Source organism: Scatophagus argus, chromosome 11, assembly GCF_020382885.2.
Source record: "Scatophagus argus isolate fScaArg1 chromosome 11, fScaArg1.pri, whole genome shotgun sequence".
Lineage (NCBI taxonomy): Eukaryota > Metazoa > Chordata > Actinopteri > Scatophagidae > Scatophagus > Scatophagus argus.
Genome location: NC_058503.1, coordinates 16960514 through 16986598, shown reverse-complemented (window position 1 = coordinate 16986598; position 26085 = coordinate 16960514). Strand labels below are relative to the sequence as shown.

The 26085-nt window shown below is 41.2% G+C and overlaps 1 protein-coding gene across 1 annotated transcript; it reads left to right on the top strand.

Moving 5' to 3' along the window:
• Positions 1 to 116: 116 nt before the first annotated feature.
• Positions 117 to 25932, top strand: dars1 (aspartyl-tRNA synthetase 1). Its single transcript, XM_046404048.1, has 18 exons — positions 117 to 273; positions 3071 to 3173; positions 5246 to 5275; positions 5643 to 5700; positions 7224 to 7316; positions 8464 to 8566; positions 12885 to 12987; positions 13700 to 13780; positions 15358 to 15417; positions 17958 to 18069; positions 20152 to 20286; positions 21808 to 21955; positions 23197 to 23343; positions 23718 to 23760; positions 24214 to 24294; positions 24792 to 24903; positions 25093 to 25164; positions 25363 to 25932. Exons 1-18 carry the CDS (start codon positions 251 to 253, stop codon positions 25452 to 25454), a joined length of 1596 nt encoding a protein of 531 aa, XP_046260004.1. The 5' UTR covers positions 117 to 250; the 3' UTR covers positions 25455 to 25932.
• Positions 25933 to 26085: the final 153 nt, after the last annotated feature.

Here is a 26085-nt window from a genome sequence, read left to right as displayed (position 1 = left end):
GTTTTTATTGCTTTCATTATGAGTTTTGATTATTCTGTGTTCCCCATGTGAAGGAAAATACAAATCAGTCGGAACACAATTTCTGGCATTCGTTTCTAGCCGAAACCTAAAGCATCCGGTATTTTGTGCTCCGCCAAAACAGGTCCTTCCTTCCTGTGCACGTCCATGCACGGAACAGCTGATTTGGTGCTTCTCTCTGTCAGACATCCGTGAAAGGTTTAGTCCTCGTTCTCCAAGAATATAACTCGACATGACTAAAGAGGAAGTAAAGGGGTAAGAATAGTGCTGAAGATGGGAATGTCAGAACTCACGTCTCACTGCATGTCCCGCACATGACGCTTAAACTAGCATGTGCTAACACTGGTGCGGACAGCAGCTTGCTAGCATTACCGAAGCATGCAGCAGATTGCGTCATCTGGCATTTTAAGTAAAGACATCAGAAAGTTTTACTCATTTCAGCTAAATAGCAGCAGTTTGAAGTAGAATATAAGCCTTATGCCTGCTAACTTATCTGTAGTCGTGATTTGTGCTCTTTGAACTCCAAATTACGTTAAAACTCAATTCATAATGGTCTTGGCTAAAGTTAAATTAGTGAAAAGATGTCAAAGGGTTTTTTTGGAGGTGTCTCTTGGATTTGACATCTTACAACCCGGGTAATGTGAAAGCAGGTTAGCATTTCGTCCTGGTACTTGTACTGTGAATGATGTAGAGCCAAAGTGTAATTTGTATAGACGCCTAACTGAAATCTGGCCTCTTGTTAATCAGGTAACATCTTGAGTCATATTCCTTCATACATTTTATTGTTTAGGTAACATACATACAACACAACATTTGACTTGAACTTTAAAAAACAACCAAAAAAAACCTGTCAGGTCGTGTTCGTGCACATTCCACTGCACTCCTGTCAGTTACGCCTCTGGTCATGGGCCTCGTGTTTAGTGTTACGTTTTAAAGTAGGATATGTTGAAAGGAAAACTCAAAAAACTTAGTTTGCTTTAAGTTACTTTAAACTTATTGTGGAGGACGTACTTAGTGGGAAGTTGTTTTCTTTACGTTTACAAATAAGGAGGAGCAAAAGTATTAGCAACACAAACAAGTACAACAACACCACAAACAGCACCTTCAACAGTTACCACTGAATTGAATTAAACAACATGTATTTGTTTCACAAGTTTGCAGGATTGCTTGATAGAATTTGAATGTGCTCCCAGTTGTTCCAATGTACTTTGGATGACTAAGCCTAATACAAAGACTGATAGCAGTTTTTATTTGTGCTGTTATATACATTTACTGTCCTTTTGTATACATGTGTTGTACAAATTACAGCGGATGTTATTCGGTAACCATAGTTTACTGATAAGCTCTTTAACTGTGCAAATATAATCAGTTGTCTGTGATGAATAAGATCCAGCATCAAGCTGGGACAACCAGAAAGTCTGTCTGAGAACTGATTTGATACCAGCTTGTGGGCGTTTGTAAAAAGCTGATCTCACATGCCTGAAGTTAAAAAATCGCTGATCCAGTTTAAGAAACTGGTTGGTGCAACAATGAACCAGCTCAACTACATCTTTGTTAATTTACATGATGCTCTGTCGAAATTCAGATTCATAGCACGGTTATATCCCATGGGATCAGTAGGCCCCTCATGTGCCTTAGGGGTCTTAGACGTGCTTTCAAAACTGTAGCAGAAGCCTTACAAAAAAAAAGTCATATTCAAATTTAGCTGAAAAAAATCATTTCCAGTATTGGGAAGAAATCCTTAATCTGGGTGGGACTTAAGATTCGTGATTTATTTTTTACAATATGTAATTTGATTTTGTGTGAAATTCTTGAGTTTCATTTTCATGGGAAGATTTGTCTGCATGTTGCTGGAAAAATGTTTTAAAAAAGCTTTGGATTAGGCAGTAGGGGAAGTAGAAAAGCTGGTCTGAAGTCCTGCCTGTGAAAACAAGGGCATTATCTGTTGTGATTTTTGTTTCTTGTTTAGGTTTTATTGCTATTTAAAGTTGGCCTTTGGTCCTTGTTATTTCCTGTGACTAAATAGGAGTGTTGCTCACGGGCTTCCTCCAGGTCTGGACACCTGGTCATCGGAAAAACCATACAGCACTCACTCACTCACCTGCAACCTTAGCAAGCTTTTATGACTGTGAATGCAAGTCTGGTTTGAAGAAGTGCAAAGTTCAGACTGTTTATAGTATTAACTCTGTGATCCCCTGCTTTACTGCAGCTCTATCTTGTCTGGCTTTTTAGTCTTTGACCTAAAATATAGACATATCATTTTCTCAGTAAGCCACACAAAATTGCCCTAAGATATCCCTGATATAGGCCAGCATAAATCACTTGCCCTTTTCTTTTTCTTTACTTTGAAAGCCAGTATTTCCTTAACTTACTAATTATTAGAACTCTTAAAAGCGCCAAGCAGTTTCTCTTTTGCCTTTTTGTCACAGCTGTGTAATGTTTATATTAGTTTTAGTATATTAGTTTTTGCTACATTGTTGTATATTATTGCTGTCCTGCATGTTGTATTGTGACCTAATTGTCACATCTAGATAAGAGTGTGGTGTTTTATTTAGTCTACTGTCCAGTTGCTGCTTCAAAGCAAACTTTATAGGCAAATGTCACACGCTTATCAGCACTGACACATGTTGTGCTGAGTGGTGTGTATGAGTGGTAGTAGCATTTAGCAAATAAAGACACCTTTACTTTCGGATAAGACTAAATGTTATCATAATCGGATAATCTGTAGTCTTCACAAATTCAATAATAGATTAGAAAGTGCTACTGAGACTACTGTCTTCTTAAGGCCATAGTGTTTATCTAGCTAATCTTACTTCTTGACATCTTTGCTTTTAGCCACTCTCCAAACTCCCATGTCTCCAGTCACACAGGCGACTGCTGTTTTGTCTGAATCAACAATGGGATTAAACGTAGCGCAGATTTAAAAGCTGGAGGTGACGATGGCTCAGAATTAATTTTCCCAGGCGGTCAACAACTTCCTCATGGGATGGAGGAGAAATAGAAGGTGGAAGTTGACTTAAATGTTTATGTTGTGTGCCTCTTCCTGTTTCAGGGCGACGGAGGAGGAGCAACAGGCTCCGTCAAAGAAAGGCCTGAAGAAACAGCAGAAGGAAGCAGAGAAAGCTGCAAAGAAGGCTGAGAAACAGGCCAAGCTGGTCAGTGGTGTTTTTTGTTTTTATACTGGTTTGTTGTTTCACATCCGTCGCCCCTTCTCAACAGCTGTTAAGGTTGTGACATGCGGTTCTGCTGGGCATTGTGCGTCCAGGAGGGTTAGCTAACCACAGGGGGGCCGAGAATATCCATTGTTTAAGTATTCCTGTCATTTTGGCTTTGTTTATGTCCACCCAAACAAAGTGCTATTTTCTTCTACTCTGAGTGCACGACATGTTACACAGTTGGATGTGTATGGGGTCACACTCACTACAGTTTTTTTTTTGCACTTTAACTCTCCTTGTTAACAACTTTTCAGTCCTCTGACCTTCATTGGGTCAAATTTTACCTGCTTTATCAAAGGACTTAATAAAATGAATACAATTGATCAACACTGTGTGCAGTTTTTTTGGTCTGTTCACGCAGTAAAGGTCCTAAAAACGCTTCATGTGCTTGTCTTTGACAGTCTCATCAAAGCTGATACCAACAGTGTTTGAGCATCGTGTTTCTTCATATCCAACAAAGCATATAGATCAGGGCCAAAGTAACTCTGTATTTACAGAGTACAAAAGGAGTGGAATTTGAGTTCCATTGCCACCAATGGATTTTCTTTGGAGATGTACTGATCTGACTTTTTTTCTGTCAGTTCTGATTGTGATGCCAAACAATATCCAAACTCAGGGTAAGGTCTTTCAAGGAGATCCAGTCTAATGCCTGGTGGTCTGTTTTCAGACCAGCATGACACTTAATGCACTTATTCTTATTGTTAAGTTAAGGCTTGTTCTAGACCTCACGCTCAACACTTATCATACGTCACACACTGAGCTTCTGTGATGAACTGTGACCAGATACACGCTTGCTCTCCTGTGTGCATCCACAGTACAGCTGAGGGAAAAGATGGTGGCTGAAGTGCACTTTTCCACAGGCCATCTGACCTCTTCACTTGTGTATCTGTCCCCCCCCCCCCCCAAAAAAAAACCAAAAGCGATTTGCTAGCCTTACTTTAATTAGCTCCTCCATAGTGTTTTTTACACGAGTTAGTAAAAGTTTGCTTTTAATAAGACTTAAACAGCATTTCCAGTGAAGATTTGGAAATGTTCACAGACAAGGTAATCTTTTTGAACATAATAACAGATGTCCTTGGATTTGAACAAATATACACCAAAGGCCTGGTTGGTTTTACACATTTTATTGCCGAAATGTTACTTATTGTATCGTTATATCAAAATCTGCTGGATAAAGATGAGTTCCGTGTCGATTGTTAGAACATGGATCATCTAGCTTGAGCAAGACTGATTGGACACCACATACATCACTGTGTCATAAGTCAAATGTTTTTTGTCGTTGAAAGCAACATTCAAAGTTCATCCAGCTGAATTCATGCAATCAGCATGTTTCATGGAAGAAGCAGGTGTGTCACTGTTTGATACACTGACCACTGGATGCTGAATGTTTATTGAGCGAATGTTAGCTGTGTTATTTGCCGCTGTGCGCTTTTTGTGCTGACGCTTGTCACTTTGGTGGGTTGCTTCATGGCCATAGCATGTCTGTATTCACTTGGTCATGAGCTTCAATATCATCCATCATGTGACTGGATTATCATATCGAGGATGGGCGATTCCAATTCACTCTGCTGCCACCAGCCGTTTCCATGCACCAATATCAATTTGCATATGAAATGGAACTGAGACTTTGCCAAGACTCGATCTCATCACACTCTGGGAGTCATTTGCCTGGAAGTCAGTGCAGAGATAAAGAATCTGTCCACTTAAAGTGTTTCTATTACAAAGCAATATCTCCTGCTGCCATTACTCATTGTCTATGATGTGTTGGAGCAGTGCGTAGGAGAGCTCTGTATTCCAGGGATCTGAGCCATGATTTATTAATTTTATTCAAATCCCTGATAGCACAAGATGAAAACATGATTTTCATGACTGTTGTAGCAAAACATTTTAAGTTGTTCCATTTGAAATTGAATATTGTTTTTAAAAAACTTTTTTTATAGTAGATATTGGTCTTGTTATTTCCTGACTATTTGCAATGCCCTTTAAACCCCCATCGCCACTTTGTGTTTCAGGCTGCCGAACAACAAAGCACAGAAGAAGATGTGAGTATCCTCTACAGATCACAGTGCTCATCCTCCAACCCCCCTGCCTTTCTGCCTGACTTTGATTCTTCCTCTGCTTTCACACCTTTGCAACAGTTTCTATGCAAATACCTGCACGCTGAGCTCCTTGTTTTATTCTGTCTGTTTGACCTTTTCCTCCTAAGATTGCGATAAACCTCATTATCTGTTCTGTCTGTCTGTTATCTCAACTGCAGTAGACAGACTGACGCTTACGAAATCAAAATGGTAGAGTTGCCTTTGAGCACAATAGGGAGTCGATGTGCTAAAAGCAGTGTGATGTTTTATTTATCTGTTTGATGAAGTGACTGATCTAGACGTCTAAGGTGTCATGCTTTTATTCCTTCAGGACTTTGCCAAGGACCGATATGGTGTGTCGCCTATGGTCCAGTCCCAACAAAAACTGGGTTCGTATGAAAGCTATCTCCCCCACTCATCCACCAGCCTAACACCTTCTTGTCATTTAAAATACAGAAAAATAACTGAGACATAATGTAGATGAAAGATTTTCAGCAGAACAAATTGCAAGGGATAAAACCTTTGTTTTGTCATGAGGTGACTACATGTGTGATGTATGACAGATTTATTTTTCTGTCATTGGTGTTTTTAAAAGTAAATGATTATAGTTTAATTTGGCAAAATTCTTGTCTTGGTCTTCCTCTGTCTCAGTTCAAAGCTTTAGATTGTGCCATGTTGCCATTCTCTTCTTCTCTTCCCAAACGTATGTGCACAATATCAACGTAGTGAAAGACGGATATACGCTCTGAAAGTGTGAAAAACAAATTCACACTTTGAAAATGAGGCAGCACATGCAGACTTAGACTTCCTTTGATTTCAACAAACACCTTGTTATAATATTTCCAGGTAACAGTGTAACTCATCCTTTTTTTCTTATCTTTGTGCTGCGTTATTCTCAGTTTCCTGTCAGTCAGTTACTATTTACTGTAAATGCAAAAAATAAAGACTTTCACTGAATGTGTTTGCTGTAGGATAGCAGTTAATTTTAAGTCAAGAAGAAGGGTGGGTGGCTGCACTCCTTCCTTCATCTTGTGTTAAAGATAAAGTCATTGATATACACATGGGTCAGCCCTATCTTATGAAACACAGGTTTAATACGGATTTTGGTTTAACGGCACATTTCACCATAACATCCCCATTTGAGATGAGGAAATTCACATGATGAAAAAAATCTGATGTCCCAAAATAAAGAATGTGCAGCGGCTCTCAAATTATGGTTTGATACAAGAAGACATCCCGGTCCAGAACTGCTCAGATTACCCTAGACTGTCAGAGGTTACAGATGACACGCTTGCAAATGATAAACATCAGGAAAAATGCTTGTCACGATTGCAGCACTGATAATTGCAGTAACTAATAGTGTGTGATAACTCCCGGATGAACGAGACGGCAGGCGGACCTGTCGAGGTCGTCCATCTGTCTGGATGCTCTTTCAGCTCCAGTGGCAGTAGACAGAGTGGGGCCTCCCTCACCTGCATGCCAAGCCCAGCCATGAGGACAGGTTGGGGGGGTGAGGGCTTTCATGTGGGTTGATGCAGAGTTCTCAGCCACAGGGGCGGCTTCATTTTCTCTGGTGTAGCCTCGTTGTCTGCTCCATGTGCTTGCTGATAATGAGGAGAAAGCATGCCTCTGAGTGACACAGGTGAAACTAGAGTCAATTTGTCATGTAGCCCACAGAGAATGGGTGAGTTAGGCAGCTTTTCAGCAGGCCTCCTAGCGTGTCTTATTTATTAGGTACGTCTGTAATTTGAGCATTTTATTGTGTGTACGTCTCCACATGCACATGCATGCTTATTCACATTTCTTTGTGCCCTTGGGAGAGTGCAGGGGGAGAAAGAGAAGCATAAAAGTCCTTTGAAGTAATAGAGTGTGTGTGTGTGTGTGTGTGTGTTTGTGTGTGTGTGTGAGCCAGACAGGGCGTTGGTGCGCGTCCAAGACCTAACTCCTGAGAAAGCGGACCAGCTGATCTGGCTGCGTGCCCGAGTCCACACCAGCAGGGCCAAAGGTGAGATCACCTCCCATATCTTTGTTCAATGAAAGACACAGACAGCCAAGATTAGATGACCCCCGTGTTAATCCCTGTGTATCATGGTGAAATGTCTCAAACTCCTGCTCTTGGGCCTCACTCTCTTATCCTCAAGATTGAATCAAAGCAGAACAGTTTGCCTTGAACTTGTTGTTAGATTTAGATTTAGGCTTATCACAGAAACAGACTTTTTTTTTTTGTGTGTGAAAATGCATAACAGAGTGTACCTTCACATAAAGTGACTCCCCCCATTTTCTTAAATAAATTCTTCTGTCAGATTGTGCGGACACGTAAAAAGGATTTCTTTTTCACTTCTTACACATTAAGCAGACTTTGACGACCTGAGGCTGTTCTTGATATCACTGTCAGACTCGCATGTCACTGCCAACTGGAAGCTCATATAACCTCTTGTTTTATTGGGTTCCAGCTACGGGCAGCCATGATGTCCTTATATTTTAATGCAATAAGCTTACTCAGATTTGTCAGGTTATTGTTATCTCTGTGTGAAACATCAAGTCTTTTGATGCCCTGTGATTACAAATTAACTAAGGGTTTGATGAATTGTTTTTTAGCCATTTCCTTACAAGATGACTTCCAGTGTCAAGAGTTACTTCCCTTCCACTCATGTCTTCATTCGCTCTGTAAGGATGTCCGTGTGAGCAGAATAACATCCTGATTTGCTCTGGGATGAGGTGCATCTGTTGGTGGGATTTCAGCATCGCTATTATCCCCACCATCTACCCCCCCGTTCTCACAGACAACAAACATCAAAGTACCTGGGTGGTCCGACTGTCTGCTTCCCTGCTTCCCTGAGTTTTTGTTGACTAACTTGTTTACACTCCTAGGTGTGTGTGTGTGTGTGTGTGTGTGTGTATTTGTTAGGAAGGTAGCAATCACCCTTTCTCCTCTCAGTGCTCTTCAAAGAAAAGGCTCCTTTCACAAATGTTTGACACGTCACCTGTAGATGACAAGGAAGATCACAGCTGAGTCACACGAAGACTTTTGACTGAACCAGCGTGCATTGCGTCAGAGAGAACACCGAGCTTTTAATGTGACATGCCTGTTAAACTTGCACAAAAAAGATCTTAACAGCCCGACACTATCTGTCGTTGTTGTTGTTTTTCAGGGAAGCAATGCTTCTTGGTCCTGCGTCAACAGCAGTTCAACGTGCAGGCACTGGTCGCAGTGGGAGATCGTGCCAGCAAGCAGATGGTCAAGTTTGCTGCAAAGTGAGTGCCGAGACTGCTCTTCCTGTCCAAGAGGGCACAAACAATGGTGGGAAAATCCTGGGCCCTAATAGTCCGCCAATCCATTTTCACACATTCTGAGCGAGGTTGAGGGTGGGGGAATCAATCATTTTTCACTCAGTGACAAAAGGTGGCTGTTAACAGGGTGGGATACAGCAGTGTTTTAATGGAACAGATCCTGTTGAGATGGTAGATACAGCAGCTTGAATCAGAGGAGGAAGAAATGCTTAAGAGCCAAGCATCATTAGTCATGTTATCAGCCAAGTTGTAGGCCTGCTGCTGCTGGTAGTCCATGAATGAACAGCGGATATGCACTTTATGAAAAAGACTCAAGAGGGAGGGCTGATAATCCCTCTGAGATTTGATGTTTACCAGCAGGCTCTTTGGTGAAATAGTTCTAAATTTGGGTTTAAAACCCACATAAAAAGCATTTGATGTAATTTACTACAACATGCAGTACATTCATCAGATGTTTGATAGGTTCCAGCCCACTGTTTGGTTTTTAGACTCACTATGGAATTTCGCCACAGGTCATGAAATTTTGTGAGCAAGAAAGGCTGACTGATGATCCAATCAGCCTGGAAGTCTGGCAATAAATTAATGAATAACCACCTTTGCACGGGATTGCTGGCAGTTGCTACTCTGAGGAAAATGGAAAGCGAACCGGTTGTCTTTGCCACAGCGGCGCCAACAATAATATCACTTGGAAATGTTGGGGGGGGGGGGGTTAAATGGCACCACCTTAGATATTGCTAAATTAGGCAAAGGGGAACACCCACATCTGTAATCTGCCAGAGCAAAATGGCAGTTAAGACATTGTATAATAAAGAACTTAAGCAATGCAGAGATTGCAGCTGTGTTTAAAACAAGACTCCCATTAAGTAGCAGGCTATCTATGTGTCAGCCTCACAGAAAGCTGCAGGTAAGACTGAAGTCAGAGTAAGTGCAGGCTGTTTCTTCCTGCCAGAGAATCTTAACAAAATCAAAAATCTGTTTGATGAAAACAAACTAAATACTGCAAAGCGGTTCCTGTGATGTGGATTGTTCCAGCACTGAGGCCACTGTGGTCTCCTTCTCACATCCCCTGATAGTTTAGGACCCAGCAGCAAAATAGTAGCTGCAAAACAGTCTGTATAACAGAAACTGAAAAACAAATATATTAGATGGCATCTCCAGCAAATGACAAAATAAATACTTTTGTAATTTATGTAATACTTTGGGAAAACATATACACACATTCAGTGAATCCAGATTAATTTAGAAGCATAAAAGAATTAATGAATGATGGAGATTATGTGCACACCTGTCTGAGTTACATGTAAACAAGTCAGAGCTATTAAATCTTTGATGCAATCCCAAATGTGCATAAATTACCATTTTTACACACACATTTGTTATACTCAGGTTTCATCAGAAAGACCCTTGGAGCCTCTTGGTTGAGTTGTTCACAGGAAACTACAGCTTAACACAAGTACATCTCTTTTTTGACCTCGACTTCTGACCTCTGCTGAACACACTGACCCCATTTGTTAGGAGTGTCAGACCGCTCTGACCACGCTGCAGTTCCTCTCAGTCACTCAGCTGGTCAATGGGATTCGTTATCCCAGTTCATTACCCTGCAGTGCTTTGTAGCTCCTGAAAGGGCCCAAACAGAGGCAACAGCAGGACCAGTGATTTCAAACTCAACATTGTCTAATTTTATAAAACAAAGTGTGGCCTATTTCTCAGGATATTGTGTTTCAGACATCGCTTTCATAACAGTATATTTTTGTAACTGTTTAATAGTTCTGCAATGTTGTGGTATAGCAGTTAGATTCTTGTGCAACACTTTGCCACCTTACAGCAGAGCAAGTGAAAGTGATGACACGGTTGCTAAGAAAACACGTTCACATCAGAAATAGCATTGTCGCTGCAACCCAGCGATTTACTAAGTCGGTTTCTGGGCGTTTCCTGTCAGCGTTGAAATGTGCTTTTTGTATTTTATTATTTGAGAACAGGTGGCACTACAATTTCCTGTGGCTTTCTACCCCATGTCTACTCACGCACTTCGGTGTGACGATTGACAAGCTGAGTAAGACCCTGGATTACAAGTGAATCCTCTCATAATCACGTTGAGGGCAGCGGTGAGATTGCTGGGGAAGTGTCCTTTCACACATTGTATGTCCAAGTCGTCCTCCTCTCACTCACAGAGTTTAATTAAGTGATCCTCAGGCTCTGCAACTTTAACTCGACTCAAGTACCTGAGGTGTGCAGAGTGTGAAGCAGAAGGGAGCTGCTCTGCTCTCTCTTGCGCTCGGCTTCTAAAATAGCTGGAATAACAATGTCTGATAGTTGTGTGCAGTGATGTTTAATTCAATCCAGTAGAACCTTTGAAATAATCATCATGTCCTGTAGTGTGTGCAAGACCCTCCAACTGCATGAAAGGTCTGTTGTAAGTAGTTTTAGAGGTCATCATGTCATGCAGATTTGTTTTTGATGTGGAGATTTTCAGATATCTCTCACTGAGATTTCTGACTCCACTCCAACATATTGTTAAATAAAATTTCAACATCTTTTACTTGTAAGCCTCGGGAATATGGGTTTAATTGAGATCTCAGGTCCTGAATGTGGTGTTTGGTACTGCTGACACACATGGTACATCCTCCATGTGCAGTAAGTTTCACTTTTGATTGATTGATCGAGGAAAAATATGGAGTGAGAGTCAGTTGAATGAATCCATGAAGGTAAAATGAATAAGTTTGAAGGTCCTATCATGCTGACCTTGTCATGAAAATTCAACTTGGATCTTTTCATTAGCTGCTTTCCCTGTCATTGTTGCTAAAAATGATGGAGTGGGAAGTTTCAGCCTTTTTTCTGCTGCTGAAGGGGTGCCAAGGACAATGGATCTAATTTGCTTTTTGTTTGTTGTTATACTATAGTAACAATAGGTACTATCTCCAGTAATAGTAGAACCAATCACTAGCAGTACTGGACCCAAGTTAAACTTTTGTTTGTAGTTTGTAAGCAGGGTTTCTGTGCTGGCCTCTGTGTTGTCCCATTAATACCAAAAGCAAATGTTGCATTCAGACTGAATCGGTATCCCAGGAACACTAACAATCTCTCTCTTTTTATTTCAAAGTCGCGTTTTTCATCTCTGTGTGGTATTGTCAACTCTCAGTCTTGAGTTAATCACTTTGTTTCCCTGGATGTGTGCTGTCTGTGTTGTCCTCAGCCTCCAGTCCGTGCAGTGGAGTTTATTAATGCAGGGATTTATTTATCTAACTGATCTCCCACTGGAAGGGAAGGGCTCTGGTGGCAGCTGTCGTGGGGCTGAAGGGACAGCAGCACCCCCAGCGTTTAGTCCCTCATTACTGCTTTTTAATGAGGAGGAGTGAAGGATTACAGCAGGTTTCCCATCTGGCCATGCGCTGCGTGACTACTCAGTGTTGTTTCTCGTATGTCTGATGAAGCTCTGGGTTGCAGTCGAAAACCTGTGGAGGAAAATGGTGCATAGTTTAGAAAACCCACAACGACAAATTTAAAAATGGGTTCCCCTCACATGTTGTGGTTTGCTTTTGCTTTAGTGCTTAATTTGGGAAATCACTGTCGGCATTGCTGTTTTTGTTGTAGAGCTGGGTACTTCCCACAAGCTCACGAATGTGATTATTTACGGTACTGAAATGTATCCCCTTCAGCTGCCTTGAAACTAGCTGGTGTTTGGTTAATATCACGCGCCCGATTTCAGAATTGGGTTGAGTAGAGCCAGCAGACAGAGACATCTCTCTGAAATCATAAAGTAAAATGGGCTCCTCTGGAAGATAATGTGGTGTCAGGAATCATTTTAGCATCCCAAGTGAGTAAAATTGTGTTGTAATGGTTATTTTATAATGGTATTTTTTTTTTTCCGCTATTCCATAACAGAGAGCCAAATTTGTCTAAAGTGAGACGTGTTGAGACGTTCTCTACCATGCTTCAACATGTTCGTTTGAGCCTAATGAAAGTAGATGCATCTTTGTCGAGCAAGGAAAACATGATTGTGGTTTTGTAATGAAAGCCACAAGTCCTTGTGTACTTGCCCCCTTTACCCCCCTCCACCCTCCCGGTTCCCTAACGTCACCCATCACGCCACTCAAAAATCACTCACCCATTTCCCACACTTCTCTCTTCACATCACACCACAAAAAACAAAAATGCTTGCCTGCAAGCATCAGTCACAGTTTAATGGAAATATTGTTCTCACACAGTTTTGCCTCCCACACAGTGGCGTTTGTTTTCAAAGTGTGATCTGTTTACACTCCTCCCTCCCAACTGTCTCCACTAGCATCACCAAGGAAAGCATCGTAGATGTGGAGGCGTTGGTGAGGAAAGTGGAGCAGAAGATTGAGAGCTGTTCCCAGCAGGACGTGGAGCTTCACATCGAGAGGGTGGGCATGCTTTTCACTGCAGTCATCAAACACACTCACACACACTCACACACACACACACACAGAGTCCTTAACGCACAGGAATGTAAACACACATATGGTTTTGTCCATATAAAAAACACACAGATATGTAAATTTTGCCAGCAAGCTCGTAGAGTATATGTGCACCCAGATGATGGATCATCTGTGATTCATATCACTGAAGCAGGTGAGAATGCATCTGCTCACACAGGAATTACACGGGTGTTATCCAGGTATGTAAACAACCACACACAATAATGCACTCAACATTTATCTCTTCATTTCTACTCTTCTCTCAGCAAAACACGTCATCATTAGTTACTCCAAACCATCACGTGTGTGTGTTTGTCTTGTATTCGGTACACTTCATACTGGCAACACAATATTTTGCACACACTCCAGAACAGCCACAACCTCTCTTTAAAACAAACTGGTCATCGACATAAATGTGATGGACCGTACTGCAGTATATTCGCCACATGTGCACGATTATTAGGAACACGAAAAGCAAGTCATTTTAACACATAGTCAGTCACTTGCACTTGATGTTTGAAGCATGAGGCTGTTATTGTCTTTCACTTTGAGTTCCTAAGTTGGTATGTGGTCTCTAGGTACTTTCCATCTCCTGAGCACCTTATGAGAACTTTAGTGGTTTGTCACCCTAATGCTCTATGTTTGGTTCCCCTCTCAGATTTTTGTCATCAGCCAGGCGGAGCCTCGTCTCCCTCTGCAGTTGGAGGATGCTGTCAGGCCTGATGGAGAAGGGGAAGAGGTGAGGATGAATGTAGGGATTGTTAGGTGTAGGCACTGACAACCACTGCTCCTCCAGTGCCATATCCTTCTGTTAATGCGAAGTATTGGCTGATGTCCAATGCTGATTTTATTCTGATTATTGCACTGACACCAACAATTTAGAGGTCTTGAAAAAGAATGAACATCCAAGAATGATACATTCTCAAAGATGAACTTTTTGCTGTCTGGTGAAAAGAGTCAGCATGTGATGTGAATGAGACAGCTCAGTCTACAGCTGTAGACTCCTCTAAACTCTGATTTGATTTGTAAAAAAAACTACATAAAAAAAGAAATAAGCCTTTTATCACTGTACTTTATATTAAAAACAAGTTGCAGCATATCCATGCACAAATTAACTTCAACTGTAACGACTAACAGCTGAGGCCAGTATCAAATTTCAAGTTAACATATTATTTTATACGCACATTATGAGCAAATTAATATATATGGGTCTTCATATCAGAGACAGCTGAGGGCCTGTCAGTGTTTATCCAGTAAGCCAATCTCTGCAGCAGCAGCATCGTCCCAGGTGTTCTCTGCTGGGATTTAACATGTCAGTCACACTCTTGTAGCAGCACCTGCTGTCTCGAGAGAACCAGGCCTTAACAGCATCGTCAATCTGACTGTCTGCTCGTCTAACCTTTTGTCCCCCTGCGTGGGGCTGTTTGGAGCAGGATGTGGCTATGCAGGCTATTAGCTCAAACCCCAGTGGGTCCTCTGAGGAAGCCTGACTTCCATGACCCTGGAAGCAGTGGTTCCTCCTTGTGATGAAACATTTATTCTTTCATTTGTTTTTTTTCTTTTTCCTATTGTAGTATTTTTTTGTTTTCTCTTTTATTGCCCTGTTACATCACATAGCAGATGTCTTTTGTTGCACTTGACCCTGTAGCAGTTCAGGAACAAAGCATCATTTTTTGTTAATTGTTTACAGGGACTTCTTTAAGGACATGCTGGCATTCAAAGGTACATTAAGCAAGAAAATTACTTGCTGAAACTCATTCTCGAGTTGTCAGATGCAGACTGTTTGAGTTGGCATGCCACTATGACCTGGGAGTCAGACTCAACAACTAAATATCTTTCTCCAGAATCCTCAATGCCCAGAAACCTCCTGCACGCAGCAAAAATAATAACAAAATAAAGCACATGTAGAGGGCAGGGTCTCTGCAGGCCCAGACAATGCCAGGCACCTCCTGTGGGTTGTAAGTGATGATTGAGCAGTACATAGTTTTTTATTTTGTTTTTAGTTTCACCAGGAAAAATAGTGAACCAATTATTGATTTTTCTGTTGTTTTGCAGGCGGATTGCCTTGTCTTAGCTTTTGGAACTGTCAGCAGCTGATGTGATCTATATAATCTAGGATTTTCAAGCAAAACAGCTAGCATTGGATGTTTCCTCATATTTTCTTCCTTGTAATTTATGAAACCTCCCCAAAAAAGCATTTACACATCACAGGCCACAAACACCCGCGTGAAAAGAACAACACAGGTTACATTGTTGAATATTTCATAGACGCAGGGTTTTGGGTGATGTGATAATATATTTTTTGTTTGCTCTCAGGAAGGCAGAGCCACAGTCAACCAGGACACCAAGCTGGACAACAGGGTGATTGATCTCAGGGTAAGTTTCTGCCAGAGCTGAGGAAAAAAACAACTGAGGAGAAAAAAAAATAACCACTATATACGTGACAAAGCCTGCAGAGAATTTTTCGGGATTCATCTAATCTTGCAAGTGACATGTTCTCATTTGAGGCTTGTGTAGCTGTCTTGAAGTATGAAAAAAGCTGTGAGCTCAGATATCTGAGGCCACGCCGTCTAAATTAGGCTTTAGTGAGCTAGTTATCCTCCACTGATATTAAGATCATTAGTTTTATTAGCCCTTCTTAAATGTAAAAATGCCTTAGTAACAGTTAATTTCAAAATTACAGAAATTATCATGTAATGATAATTACAATGAAACCTAAAAAGTGAAAACAGAGGAGAAAAGAAAAAAAGCATTTTTTCCACTTTACAACCTTTAGGCCACTGCGAATATTTTGAAACGCGACAAACCACCGCACCTCTACATTGATAAAGAAATAGGCTGTGATTTAGTGGGACGTTGCTCAGAATCTTTTGTAGCGTAGGAGATGTGCTAAACCCATGCGAGCAGCTGTATAGCCCGAGCCTCAAAGTGTCTCATTGTTTTGATGTGTGCCTCCCACGTGCGTGATGCAGCAGACAGGAAGGCACTAACACCACAGCACAGAGACGCGTAGCTTGCAAGCCTCACAACAACACCTGTTTCTGAAACACTGTGCACTTTGAGCTCATGGATGAGAGTCTGTCATCAGTTTGGCCCAGTGAAGCTATAAAGTGGTTCCCACACTGGCAGACAGACACTCCATAAGGGAACCATAAAACACCACCAATAATGCTTTAGTTCCTATGGAACTCCCCTTGTAACTGGACCATCCTCAACCGTAAGCTGCTTCACACTGAAGCACAATGGTGAAGTTGTAATTTTGATTTAGTTTGCATAAGGCAGCTGGGCTCACTTGGGGTTAGCTGCTGTTTGGTAGAGTTGAAACAAATTCCCCCAAAACGGTAGAGCTTACATGACCTCTGCTTTGCAGGCACGTGAGAAACTGCACATGAGCGTCATGTTTAGGGCAGCAAACAAAGATCATTTCTCATCATTAATTAATCTGCCTTCTATCAGTTTACTATCACTTGAGACAAAAAAAAGTAATGCATCCAATCAATTGATTATTAAAATTTTTGCTTGATAAATGTCTGTCAGTCACCAAATTGATTGATTATTTCAGCTCTTGTTCATTTTGTCATGTTTGACGTTGACTCTGGTCGCACAAAGAGAATTTGAAACTTGTGTTAAGTTCTCCCATAACGTCCCAATGACTTGTGGTCTATTAAACAAAAGCAGAGAAACTTGATAAGCGAAATTTCAAGCATCCAGTTGTTTAAATGTTGTGGAGTGAACTTTGACTGTGGCCTTTGAAACCTGGTTGTGGTGGATCATGACCACAGTTGAGTTTCAAGCCATTACTTTGTTCCGCTGAGAGGTACGGTACGTGAATGTTCAGGTCTGTTATATAAGAAGCCCACGCTGCGAGCACAGCGTCAGACAAGTGCCAGCTCTGAGATCGCACTGGGTGATATTTACCCACCCGTCTTCATGCATGCTCACTAGAAACATGCGGTAAACTGGGGTTGTTTTCTTCTTTTTTTGACTGACTAGCTTTACACTGGTTGGTTTTCTCAGGTGTAACTTGGGGTGCAGTCCAAAGTGTAGTACATGATGCGGCCAAGTCGGGGGAGTTCTGTGGTTAGCTTGGTTAATTTGGTTCACTGCTTTTTAAGAAACTTAGGGGGAAGTGTCTTGAAGCAGGAAAATTCTACATTTTTCCTCCACTTCCTCTTTTTGCTAAGTATTCAGATTGTAACTGACAGAAAAGTTTCAGCCAGACAGCCCTGAAGCAGTGTCTACAGATTAATGAGCTTGCCAGTGTTTAGACATTATCACCTTACCATTCTGCCAACTGTTCGTCAGACCAGACCTACTCAGGACTGAACAGGCACTAGAGATAGGGAAAAAATGTATGTGTGTGTTGGGAGGGGGGGGATGCAGAAATGAAATGAAATGAAACCTTTTAATTAACACAGGCCTGTGTGTAATGTATTGAAAGGTCTGTCTTCATGAGAATGTATAATGACTGGAGCTGAAAGCCGGTAAAGCTCAACTGTAGAAATCTTGTGGTCATTTGATATGAGTCAAACGACTGAGCATGTCAAAGTCTAGGAGAACACTCCCTAAAATCAACCAACTGTTACAGTTTTGGGGGGGTTTGGGGCTTTACAATAATCTCCTGGTTTAGTTGGTGCAGTTTGTCTCCCCGCCTTGGTTTCAGCATTTACATTTATAATGATAGGTTTAAAGTTCCTGGGGCTGTCTTTGGGTTTGAATGCATGTCTTGGCCTTGCCAGCAAATAAATGTTTCACCGTTCATGTCAGGAGGAGCTCCAAGAAAAGAATTTGGCGGTCTTGTTTTCACACATCTCTTATGATTGTGTAATAAATCCAACGAATCACGCTAAGTTTGGTAATGCCTCTCTGTGTGTGGCTGTGTGTGTGTGTGCGCGTGTGCCCGTGCCCTCTCAAAGACGACCACCAGCCAGGCCATCTTTCGCCTGCAGTCGGGAGTGTGCCAGCTCTTCAGGGACACCCTCACTAAAAAGGGCTTTGTGGAAATCCAGACCCCTAAAATCATATCAGGTACAAACACACACTCTCACACTGATCCTGCCCCATGGGGAAACTAACACGCACTGAATCGCTTTGGGTTAGACATTTCAGTAGAGCCACACTTGTTTCCATGTCACCTCCCACAGTTGTCCTGTGAGTCATCGTGTGACAGTTGTAGGGAGACTTCCTGTATGTGCTGACCATTTTTTTTTTTTTTTGCTAGACTGCAATTCAAATCAAGAACAAAAGTACACTTGAAACTGCTTCAGTGAGTAACAGATTTCTGTACAGTTTCTGTACCTAGTCATGGTCATGCGTATCTATGTTTTAGAAAGCCAAAGACAAGAAGGTGTTGGAAAGAGACCTAATACAGCCCATTGGGAATTCTGATGCATCGACCAACTCTCACATCAGCTCCTCGACCCTCACATTTTCACACAATCTCCTAATTTAACAGGGAAGGCCTCCTGTAAGCTTGCTCCCAAAAGACCTTATCACACTTTACTGAAAGAAGAGGAAAAACTCGAAACAGAAATCCGCTCACCACTTTCAGAAGACACCCAGGGGTGTGTCCAGAAGGGGGGCCCTTCAGGCTCCCCTGAAATCTGACTGGCCACCCTATTATACTGAGGTATGACTGGCTGTTTTCAAATGGATAGGCAGGACTTCAGTTTGAATTAACTGACTGGTATTTTAAATGTGCAGCGTTTTCTTTGGTGTGTTATGTACTTTCGGAGGTGTAATTTCATTTTCAGGACCTAAAGAACAAAGTATTGAAGCTTTATGTTATATATATTTCAGTCCTGAAGCTGTTGTGTTGCGATTGGTAAGATTGTTTATTTTTAAAATGCACTTATTTTGAGCCACTTTAGATAAACGTGTCAGGGAAATGAATATAATGTAACCAAATATATAAAACAAAGACAGATGTACATGTACTTCATGCCTCCCTTGCATAAGTCAGTGATACTCCAGTCAAAGAAGTGTGAACATGCCCCTGAAGGCATCTTTTTTTCAGCATCAGATATGTGAGATGAATATACGTATAGAATATGTTTTTCTCACGATAAAGTACACTCTTGCCCCAAGCCTCCCACATGGCTCTCATGTTTGAAATGATGAAACTTCTGATGCCCTCACTTCCTCTTTTCTTCAAGAACCAATGATATTGACTCAGCCTGGTACAAACTACATTCAAAACTGCCGCTCTTATATTTTGGCGGCATCTGTAAATCAGCACTGTGTACTTTCTGCAAAAAACCACATCTTCCTGACTGCCACCACCCATAGCACATACAGTGAACAGTTTGTTCTGTGTGAACCCCCACCCTGCTTTTCACGCCATGAGAATATCAGATAATGCCTTGTGACGTCTGTATCAAATAGGGAACCACAGATATGTTTTTCAAGTCTGGCCTGTCTCATCTCAGCCCTGTTTTAGGTTTGTTTTGAAAAACGTGCCAGCCATCTGTATTTAGTGCTTTATTGGACCAATCTTAAATATCAGTTACTTTTATTGACTTTTGGGGGCCGTAAGCTATAATAGAAATATTGTTTTGTTCAAAAAAGAGAATTAGTATTATAAAATATGGATACACAATATTGTATTTTTGATGACATCCTGATACTGCAAGCTCCTTTTGGCTGAGTTTGTTTTTTTCTCCCACCTAACTGGAGAGGACTTCAGGTCTCTCCAGTAGCAGTGTTAACTTATTGATATGCCTGCTCTTATCATGATGGTACACTGGCAGATGCAGACACACAGTGCTTTTCGCAATGTACACAATTAAAGATTCATCTTGACGTCAGAAATGTTCATTGCGAGCCAATTGCGATATTTCACCTTAAAGCCTTTATCAGCAGACTGTGATGACGTGCTGATAACATCATGGATTTCTGCTATAAGCTGGCTACATGCAGCTCAAACTAAAACATCTACTGAAAAGGTTATATGTCACAGTGATATAGAATTCTGTGATAGTGTGGAGTGGTCACAGAGTCAGTTGTCTTTGTCTAAAACCATATCAGCCCTTGCAGCTGGTGGTCAGCTTGTGCTGTGGGGAAGTAGAAAACTCATTTTATATCTAAAATGTTGCCTTTGTCTGCTTCTAGCTGCCAGTGAAGGTGGAGCAAATGTCTTCACGGTGTCTTACTTTAAAACCAGCGCCTACCTGGCCCAGTCTCCCCAGCTATACAAGCAGATGTGCATCTGTGCTGACTTTGACAAGGTCTTCTGTGTGGGTCCAGGTAAGACTCCCCTCCCATCTGTCCCCTCACGTTTACATTCACGTATGGGAAATGTTTTAAAATGGCTCCAAGCGCATTTAGATTGTTAAACTTTAACAGACCTCCCTCTGTTGCTTTCACACTGGTCAGAGCCACTGTGGAGTTCAGTGTGTTAGTCACACAATGGGACTTGTAAAAGACTTTATGGTGCTGTACTGAGTTTAATAAGAGGGCTGCTCTGTAGGTAAGCAAACACTGCCACCATGTGATGGTAGTGAATACAGTATGTAAGCAAAGCATCATTCACAAATGCAACAGTTCACTTTTAATTCGTTACTTGCATCTGATTTTAAGGTGATACATGTTTCTCCACCAACATAAAATAAAATTAAACATTTGAGAGAGGAATGCACATTGAGTATTCCACTGACAGCACCGAGTACTTTCTTTGCTTCTCTGTTGCTCCTCCAGAAAAATCAAAGGGCTTAAGGTCATCACCGCTTCTGAAGCAATTGTGTATTCACCACTGTTGCCTTAGTTACAGCCGTGCCAATTCAGCAACTAAGGAGACTCAGCTCTCCTCTAAAATCCCAATGGCCCAAAGTACTGTGTTTAAAATGCCTTTGCAGCTTTGATGCCACCATCTGAAATTAGCTAAGAGGTCCACCAGGGAACAACCAGATGTAAACACAGAGCTGGTGTTCAGCACAGAGGAGCAGATGTCATGTTAATTATGTTTGGAGTTGTTATCTTTTTTTCCCCCCTTGGTTGTTTCAGTAAATGTATGCTGGTGTGAGGTGCATAAACTGTAGGTTCAGGACTAAAATTCAAAGTGTGCATGCAAAAGCAGAACTATGCGCACACTGATTTATACAGCCGCACGTATGCGTGGTCGTGTTTCATAAATCTCCATCACATACATTCAGCCATATGTGGACGTGAACACCACCTTTAATCAGCTGTTGGTATGCATGTGTAAAGACTGTGCCACCTGTGTGAAGATGTGTCAATCAAAACAGAAAGACAGAAAACTCTCAATTTCACACGTGTAAGAACCAGAGCAGGCATTCTGATGTGCACTTGTAATGATGACCTGTGTCTAATTACAGGTTATTCATAATTATAGGTTAATCAGCATTGCTAGTGATAAAATGCACGGTTTGCTGTGCAGTTTGCGAGTGCTGTACGATAAAGGGTGTCTTGAAACAAAAGATAAAATGAAAGTACCTGAAGTAACTCTTTGCTATAATATTAGCATTTTAACAGCTTCACAATAAAAATTCAACTGATTTTATTTAGGCTACTGACCTTTTCCTCTCCTTTGTGAGCTGTTCCTATAACAAAATCATTTTCAGTGAAGCACAAAGTTTCATTTTAACAAACTGTACCCATTTCAAGAAATTTTATGGGACCGGGTTGAATTTAGCGTTAAATTCTGACTCTGAATTAAAGTCCTTTTCACCCCAAGACTTGTCAAAACCTGCCACATTATCCATAATTCCAGTTTTTTTAAATGTTCATATTAAATCTGCATCACCTCAGTTTTCAGGGCTGAGGACTCCAACACTCATCGTCACCTGACTGAGTTTGTGGGTCTGGATATTGAAATGGCCTTCAACTACCATTACCACGAAGTGATCGACTCCATCACTGACACTATGGTGCAGATCTTCAAGGGCCTGAGAGACAAGTAAGAATAGGCTTTATACAGTGAAGCTCAAACAAAGAAGTTTTTATTTTGACCTTTGTCTTGATATTTGTTATGCTTAGATTTTTGGTAAGTGAAGGAGACGATCGACACAGAAAACAAATTACATGCCACGGAGGCTCAAATTTTGTTATAGTACTCAAAGCGAGGTGAATTTTGACAGGATCGTTTCCTGGATCAATTCGTTGTGAGGGAAAAAGTCAAAATATTGTATTTCTTACTGAAAACGTTTCAGCTGTTTTCACCCATCCATATTAAGCGTTGTCAGCCCCTTCTGTCGGCTCTGTTGAAAGCCTGTGATTTCCACTCACTCTGCTGACAAGAAAATGTTGTGGTGTGACTTTATTGCCCCCTAGTGGCGCGAATCAGCACAGCATGTGTCGAGAGCTTTTGAAGACCTAATGGACTGGGATAATAAAGCAGCCCTTAAAGTTCTTTTCATGTGAGAACCCGAGCATTTTTGTCTTCACTCACCCTTGTACAGCAGAGGTTTTTTTGCTTTCACACGCTGGTATGACCGCACCATCATGGCAGCACAGCAGCATTGACAGGAAAAGGCACCAAGCATGACACCTTAGCTGTCATACAGGCTGCCTAATGATGGATTTTAAAATTTATTCTGAATTTTATTGTGATTTCACCCTAACAGCTCAAACGCTGACTTGCAGCAGCACGGGGTGAATCCTACCCCCCTGTGATACAGTCCAAAGTCTAAAAAGTCCCAATTTCACCATTAATCCTGTATATGATGACAGAGAAATGTGCTCCCTATTTAACCTGGCACAAAAATCACTTACCCAAGTCAAATAAAAAGCATCAAAGTTGAGCTTTTGTGCCCTTTTTCATTTGCTATGGCTTCTGTGGCCATACCTGTATTGTTTTTGATTTTATTGTTGTTGATTTTTGTCCTCGATAGCCTCCTTTACACTGTAAATGTCATTCTCTGTTGGTCTGTTTTCACTTGTGACCACAGTTCCTCTTTCTCATGACTTTTCAGATTGTAATCTCCTTTGACGTTAATAAACGTGCTTGCATGATTGATGTTCCAGTACTTGATAAGTCTAATTCAAAACCTTTTCAACTAGCTGTTACATTTTTAATGTGCTGTGACTTTTGTTATGTGAACTACCAAAGGCAAAAGCTGTCTGGCATTTATGTGAAGAGTTCTGAGTCATGGTCAGTAGGCTGTAATGTGTGTGTGCGCATGTGTCGGTCTTTATCAGCTTCCAGACAGAGATCCAGACGGTGAACAAGCAGTTCCCCAGTGAGCCTTTCAAATTCCTGGAGCCCACTCTGAGACTGGAGTACACCGAGGCCTTGGCCATGCTGCGTGAGGCCGGGGTGGAGATGGGTGATGAGGATGACCTCAGGTCAGAAAACATCGTGTGCCCTGTGCCCCACATCCCAGTCATTTGTCAGATGATCTAATGTGACAAAAGTTTAAAGACAAGAAGTGAAACTGAAGTGAAACAGACAAGTGTCAGCAATAGTTTGAGATTGATATCATTCATGTGATCATTGTTGTTCTATTTAACTGTTTTTACAGCACAGTTTAGAAATACATAGAAATAGTTTGATTGTCATGCAGTTGGTATAAAAGCTCAAAAAGAGATTTAAATAATTTCCTGAAATTAACTTGCGCTTCTTAACCTACAACTAGACAAGTTGCAGGTAAAGAAGATGACACAGTAAGATACTGGTATCAGTTTTAAAGCTAATGTCTTTCTGTCTTCTTTTTATTTAGTACGCCCAATGAAAAGCTGCTTGGCCGTCTCGTCAAGGAGAAGGTACGGTCAAATGTGTTTCATTAATTTAATACCTGCAGAAATAATAACACTGCTGTCAAAAACGTGTTTGCAGGTCAGAAAAAATCAAAAGTGTGGGTCTAAAGTATTAAAATAGCCATGGCGTGATTAGATGCAGCGATAAAATAAGCACCTGTCAGCTGTCAGGTTTCATCAGAGTGATCTCATTATCATCAGAGTGATCAAATTACCAAGGTAAAACACCTGAGACGTGGTGAGCATTTTCAGAATGTTCTGCTTTCTTTCAGTGGAGCTAAAAATGATAGAGGAAAGTTTATTTCCAACTTCAGATACTTCATCCTAACACATGTCCTGTAGTATTGAGGAGGATGTCGTTATAGTGCAGAATGTGGTTAATTTCATTGTGCGGCCTTTTGTTATATAAAGAAAAGAACAACTGTTGATTGCCTGCATCGACACTCTTTCTTTTCCCAGTATGATACCGACTTCTACGTGCTGGATAAGTACCCACTGGCAGTTAGGCCCTTCTACACCATGCCTGACCCAAGCAATCCTGTAAGTGTGACTCATACACACACATAGAGTAAACACAGTTACCTGCTGTTACATTTGCATTGAGGCCAGAGAGCAGCTGTAAACAAGCCAAAGACTCTTCGGCCTTCAGTCCTTGGCCAAATATACAGGTTGGATTTTATTGTAGATGTAGAGCTCCCTGCAGTGTGGTCGTGATGAATTTAACTGAAATAACAATATCATTTTTTTTTTTATATATATATAGTATCGTGAGTATCATGAGTTAGCAGGGTCACAGAAAAGCCATCATGCTGCCAATCTATTATTTATTACATACAGTATATACTATATATCTCTTGTGCTTCTCATCTTGGTGGGATTTATTTATGGAAATAGTTTATATTTTCGTCTTGAGTTGTGCAGTCCCATGTGAATCCAGACTGCTGTCTTCTTCTTTTAACTTTCCAAGTCTTTATGTCTACAGGTGTTTTTTCTGTCGGATTCTTGACCTGTGGCATTTCTTTTTTGCTTTCATCCAGAAATATTCCAACTCATATGACATGTTCATGAGGGGAGAGGAGATCCTGTCTGGTGCTCAGAGAGTCCACGACGCTCAGCTGCTGACCGAAAGGGCCATCCATCATCAGATTGGTGAGTGTGGAGAGCTGATGATGACACTACGAAGGCGGTAATGACTCATTTACATGTGGTTTGTCTCCCTCTATTGGTGTTCAGTATGAATTGCAACACCGTGGAATTTGTTGGTGAAAGCAAGCGAAAAATTTAAAGCCATAACAAGTTTTTCACAACTGAACTATTTTCTGTTTTGTGATACTACAGATCTGGAGAAGATCAAGGCATACATAGACTCCTTCCGGTACGGAGCTCCCCCACATGGCGGTGGAGGCATTGGTAAGAAATATTTGTTTTTGTGGAAACCGTGTTATTCTGTTTTATTGACCACAGATGACCTGTTTCTAGAAGAATATTATCAGTATGTACTGTATGTGAGTAAGGCTCCATGTGTCTTGTAGTTTTTTGTTTGTTTTTTTTTTTTTAATGGCAAAAATACAGATTTGTTGAATGACTGGAAATTTTCATCCCTCCCAGGCCTGGAGAGAGTCTGCATGTTGTACCTGGGTCTCCACAACGTGCGCCAGACCTCCATGTTCCCACGTGACCCTAAGCGCCTGACACCTTGAACCTTCAACCACATGGACAAACCCAGACATCACTGGACTAACATAGAGATTTTGGTGATGGGGAACAATACTAACTCATAATCCAGAAAGGGAGAAGGTAGACGTGCCACACTATGACTCTAACGTGCCACTAAGATTAACAATTTAGAACAGAATGAGGCAGTTGCAACAGTAGGGTATACTTTATTGATGGGTGTACTCAGTTGTCTTAACAACAACAAATAACAGATGCATAGGAGTTGGCCAGTGGTTTAAGGGAGCTGCTGTAAAGCGGCACACACTCTTTTAATCAGCGAGTCGGTGTTTGTCCAAGTTCTTTTCTATGGAGATGTTACCTTAGTACAGATCTGAGTCCCTCCAAATACCAGCACAGACTAAGGACTGATGATCATGGTCTCTAACTGTAACTCCAGGTGTTTTTTATGTAATTAGAGGACTAAAGACAAACAAGTAAAAAAAAAAACTATGAAATCATCAATAACTTGGTCTCCATTTTTGAATTGTTTGTTTTTTTTTTGTGTATTGCCTCTGAATTTATTAATGATAATGTCTGATAATAGCTCAGAGTCTAATAGATTGTCAAGAGCTTGAACATTTTACATCCTTGCCAGTATAGGCTCAGTGTAATCCC